The sequence below is a fragment of the Asparagus officinalis genome, chromosome 8 (assembly GCF_001876935.1).
Source record: "Asparagus officinalis chromosome 8, Aspof.V1, whole genome shotgun sequence".
NCBI classification, from domain to species: Eukaryota; Viridiplantae; Streptophyta; class Magnoliopsida; order Asparagales; family Asparagaceae; genus Asparagus; species Asparagus officinalis.
The window spans coordinates 10,759,896-10,765,205 of record NC_033801.1 but is presented as its reverse complement, the minus strand read 5'-3'; the positions used below and the strand labels follow the sequence as shown (position 1 = coordinate 10,765,205).

Genomic DNA, 5,310 nt, shown 5'->3' with positions numbered 1-5,310 from the left:
CTCGCTGATGCCTCTCTTTAAGATCAAACTGGGGTTGCCACCGTGGATATCTTGGGCTTCTCAAACCATAGCGCCAACATAGCCACTGGAGTCTCATCATCCTTAGCAAGAGGAACTTGAGAAATGCCGACAACTCGTAGTATTAAGTTGTCGAAAAAGTTCTCGCTTCAGCGAGAACTAGTGTAAGACTTAATCTTGTCGAGTGCTTGCTTTTGAACGCTTACCAATAGACCCCGCTTCAGCGCAGTCTTATTGACTACAAGGAGCAGGCCAAGATAGCTTCTGTTCCAAATACCCACAGGAATCTCTCCTTCCACTCATTGTTAGATTCGAGGGTATTAGAGACAAGTTTGTGGCCGCCCAAGATCTAAAGATAGTAGTGGGCTCTTGCTGATTAACCTTCACACTAGCGAGATGATCGAGAATTCTCAGAGTCAGCTTAACCCGCAATCAGTTGCACATGACTACAAACCCCACCAGAGTAGCTATGGAGTTCGACTTCATCTTGATAATGAAACTCCTAGGCTTCAAAGGCGCGGCGATAATGAAACTCCTAGGCTTCAAAGACGCGGTGAAGAAAAGGGTGGAGCAGAAGATGCATGCTATAGTCTAAGTGCTTGATATACACTGGAGAGATACTATCGCCATGATTGTACAAATCTTGCTCTCTCTACGATGCTAATAGAGTGAATGCTCAAGTGATGTCAAACTTATCATTATAACTCTCTAGCAACGCTGACTGCACCTTTGAGTAGAAACTTTGGAGATGATTGATCCGAGCCTCATTTCGAGCCACTGAAGACGAAGATGCCATCGATTTGATGATCATTGGAGAAGAATAGAAAAGATGGTCAGAAATCACTATAGGGTTTCAAATGCAAATAAAATTTCCCATCTAAGAGCGGCTGTATATATGGGCAAAAGAGTCGATATGCGTTGAGATCCTAACGGTACACGTGGTTGTCGACAGACCCCAAAAATCAAGGCAACTGCTTAGTAACCGAAGCGCCATTCACTTTAACTGGCATGCAATCTCTATTCGGGTACCGACACGACACCAACACACGATCTTGTCTGATGTCAGAATGTCGCATCAGCAATGACCCATTAATGACCCCTCATAAATGCACCTCGAGACCCATCAAGCAACAATTTAATTTCCCTTAGACTCTGCCGCCTGAGTTTGAGCTAGAGGAGTTAGTGTTGTACCATAGAATTAAGCAAATATTACTCCCACAACAAAAGTCAACACATCTTTCATATCATAACACAAGCTCCCCCTTTTATTAAAAAATGAGCATCATACTTCACACATAACACTGAATAAGTTTGATATTATCAGGCACCCCATAAGATTCTCTGTACCCTAGATTATAGAGGATGTCTACAACTCACCGGTAACCCCTTCTCACTAACCCCTTCTCACTGCATGACCCCATGTATTATATTAATTAATTAAATTACATGAACACCTTCCTAGTTTTGGAGCCCATTGTATTAACCAATATTATTTATCCATCAATATAATTATGGGCATTCCCCATGATGTAGAAGATCTCTTCTCTCATCAGGTGCCCTTATGAACATATATACAAAGTAGGAAAACTAGAAAGAAAAATGGATATATATGTAGTTCAGTCCTCAGCTAATGAGGCATGCAACCCAGTGCATCAGACTTGCGCCACCAATACTGTTGAAACCTCTGCCTTGCATATCCCATATAATCAAAGTCAATATCATTCACATGATCCTGAAAAAAAACCCGATAAAAGTTGAATAAACCATCTAAATTAAGAAGTCGTATATATAACTAAGAATTGGTTCAAAATAAAATGATAGCACAATAAACATGGCTTACCGAAATTATTCCCCATAGTCCCCAGCACAAATGGGTTGCAAGAACATACTTCTCAATGTTTTGGAGAAGAATTTTGACCTCAGTATCCTTTGGCTTTTCACCTGTATATAAAATTAAATTGCACAAACTAGAGGTAATTAACATCTATGGAAATATTTACAGACATCCATCATAAACATGTATAACAAAGTACTACCTGAAGAACACAGATAAATCTCTACAAATCGTCTGCGCTCATCAAGATCTGTTGCAATGAAAATACAGAGTTAAATCCTAATCAAGTGGATTTATCTACAATCTAAGACTGTTAAGAAATAAATTTATTCCTGAATATCGATATGTTGTACTCAAAGATATACCAGGATACTTATTGTAGTCCAAGATATGAGGCGTTTCTGTATGGTAATCAGCAGCCATCTCGCAGAAGTGATTTGCAATGTCATATGCAACAGGATTGAAACTTGCATACTCGTAATCCTGAAAAAAGAGGCAGGTTAAGCTAAATATGAAATTATTTTTGTAAAAATATCTAGTTTATAAATTTCTTGGGCACCTTGCTCTGATTATTCAAAACAAGTTATTTGCATCAAAGCATGAACTGCAAAAAAGAACAATATTATGTCAAGTTAAACTGAGAAAAAAATTTCCTTCCTTTCTAAAGGAAGATGCTCACAATTATTGTCACTGCTCTGGTCTCTTCATCCATCATAATATTGCCATACTGAAGATCATTATGGCAAAAGCCGATCCTTTGATTTTTCACTGATAAAACATTCTCCAAGTTAGAGATCTCTTCATCTAGCATATCCAAGCAAAATTCTTTAGCTTCTTCAGAAGAGCACAAGCTTTTTGCTACCTTCAGCCAGTTTCTGAAATGACCATAATTAAATTTAGTCCAAATTAAAATAGGAATATATATAATTAAAAGTGAATGATTTGGAGTACCTGAGTCTGTCCCATAGGAATACTTTTTTTGGACCAGGCATGTCGAGTTCATGGAATTCCCTTAACTTTGTTGCTATTATTGCAGATATTTCAGGGTCACGCAAGTCTGATGCTGAGAGAGTCTGTAATCGTACAAGAAATAAAACGACCATAAAGATTCTTAAGTAAATACTATTAATATAACTCGAAAGAAAACAATAAAAATATATATCATCCGCAAAGGAAAAATAAAAGAAAGAAAAGGGCTTGAGGAACTCCTTCAATCCTGTAATTCAATAATATACAGGTTAATTTTATAAAAAAAAATAACATACATGGTAGTTCACCAAAAGAATATTTTAATCTTTGCCTTAGGGCCCGTTTGTTTGCAAAAATTGGAGGGGAAAAGCAGGGGAAAGCCTGCAAAAGTTCTGAAAAAATTAGAACTTTTACAGGCTTTCTTGCAAAATCGCCCTAAATTAGGGCGATTTTACAAGAAAGCCTGTAAAAGTTCTGACTTTTTCAGAACTTTTGCAGGCTTTCCCCCTCTAATTTTTGCATCCAAACGGGCCCTTATGAGCCATGGAAACTAAGTGGCCAAAACAAAAGAAAAATGAATAAAAGGGTGGTCCTTGACTATGCCGATTAATTTTAGACGACACCGCTACTAGGTTTTGATCCTCTCCCCTGTTCACAATGAAAGATAGTCATTGGATAACGTCGGTAAAAATCCCAAATCATCACCAAGTAGTAACCGACAGGCATATTAGTCAAACACCACATCAATGAAAACAGAACTTATCTCTCAGAATACTGAGACAAAACAAGTCTTCTCTTGCCAATTTCAATATTAAACTAACCATTTTCCCTTACCTCATACACCTTTCGAATAGGAAGTCAACTTTTACAATTCTAGATGGGTAAATTAATATCAGAAAACCCCATTAACTTTGGACAATTAGCGAAAAACTCCCTTACCTTTTAGAATATCAGAAAACCGCCCCTTAAGTGTAGGGGAATCACCCCCCCCTAATATTTTATCAAAAAAATCCCTTTCAATTTAAATTTTATCAAAACAAACAACTAATTTACTGATATTTTGAAAGTTAAGGGAGGTTTCTGTTTAATCATCCAAAACTAAGGGGGGTTTTATGATATTTAGCCATTCTAAATTTCAAATAAACAATACACTGTAAACTTGACAAAAAAACCCTTAAACTTTGGATAGTTTCATAAAATCCTCCTAAACTTTTTAAATTTATCAGTTAAACCCAGAATTTTTTATGACATGTCACTGTACCAAAACTCCAAAGCTAGTGACCGGGGATTATAACCTTAAACTCCAACATGTCTCTATAGGATGCAGCGGTATCAAGCTTTAAGATCTGTTTTAAGTTTGCACCCAGTGGGAATCGAACCTTGGTTACTCTAATATCATATCAAAAGACTTGAGCTGCTCTGCTAGAACTCTAAAGCTATAATGAAGATCGACGGTAATTAATATATCGGTTTTTCTATAGAGTGCCCATGGGCACTCTATAAGAGAGGAGAGAGATAGAGAGAAATGAATAGCTCATGGCCCCCTGATTTACATTATTTTTTATGCATAATTCATTTCCCTCTATCTCTCCTCTCTTATAGAGTGCCCATGGTCATTCTATAGAAAAACCGGTTAATATATTACCCTTGATGACGTAACTAAAATTATAATCAATACTTACCCTAGCGTGGATGAACTCCTCAACCCTCCCATTAGGAAACCTCCCTAGCAACCTCGGCCCCTGCCCGTGCCTCGACATGGCCTCAAAAGTCCTGATCTCGTCCTCTCGGTCGAAGAAAAGCTCGACCCCTTCGCCGTAGATCCTCACCAAGGCCTTCCTCGTCGTCCCGCCGTCCCCATCGCTTCGTCCCACATCTTGATGTGACACCACTCGTTCGTGCATGCGCCCCTTCAGAGGCACGCACCCTCCAAATCCGGCAGTTCCGGCCCGTCGCCCAAGCGCGATGCCAGGCCCGTGCAGGAGTTCGAGCTTCGAGATCGGATTGGATCGACGCGGTCGGCGATTCGAGCGTCGACCGCAACCATTTTAATTTGACTGATTTTGGATGGATGCAGATTTCACGACTTTAGCGAAGGAGACTAGATTTCGTGGAATCGTTGAAACTATGAGCGAGGAGACGACACGTGGGAATTTATGCGTTGGGCTCGTGTTGCTGGGATCGAGGAACCTTCGGAAGAGCGGTTCCTGGTTTGAGGTTCTTACGTGCGCTAGCGGAGGATTTAGAGAAGAAGAATGTGGGGGTTGGACGGATGTTGGCCGTACAGCGTGTACGTCTGGTCCATTTGAATGTGGACGTGGAATTGGTGAACTATTTTACGGCGGCTTGCTCGTGGGTACAGGCTTGTGGAGATTGGACACGTGGTTGAGTATGGTGGATTGTAGACGAGACCGCGTGTTTCGCGTGTTAGAGGCGATCGTACTACGTAAATATCGGTGACATTAAGTTTGACTTTATGGGTAAAGTTA

General features: G+C 39.7%; 1 protein-coding gene across 1 annotated transcript; it reads right to left on the bottom strand.

Annotated features, from left to right (window-relative positions):
* Positions 1,266-4,725, bottom strand: LOC109820842 (probable choline kinase 2). Its single transcript, XM_020387035.1, has 7 exons — positions 4,504-4,725; positions 2,804-2,925; positions 2,532-2,727; positions 2,218-2,335; positions 2,055-2,102; positions 1,859-1,959; positions 1,266-1,750 (listed from the first exon to the last, which is right to left on the bottom strand). The coding sequence occupies exons 1-7, from the start codon at positions 4,723-4,725 to the stop codon at positions 1,646-1,648; spliced, it is 912 nt and encodes a 303-aa protein (XP_020242624.1). The 3' UTR covers positions 1,266-1,645.

Coding starts and splice junctions, on each gene's coding strand:
- LOC109820842 (XM_020387035.1), bottom strand. CDS start 4,725: ATGCACGAACGAGTGGTGTCACATCAAGATGTGGGACGAAGCGATGGG. Junction 2,336..2,531: donor CCAGAGCAGTGACAATAATT/GTGAGCATCTTC, acceptor CTCTTTTTTCAG/GATTACGAGTATGCAAGTTT. Junction 1,960..2,054: donor GATTTATCTGTGTTCTTCAG/GTAGTACTTTGT, acceptor TTTTATATACAG/GTGAAAAGCCAAAGGATACT.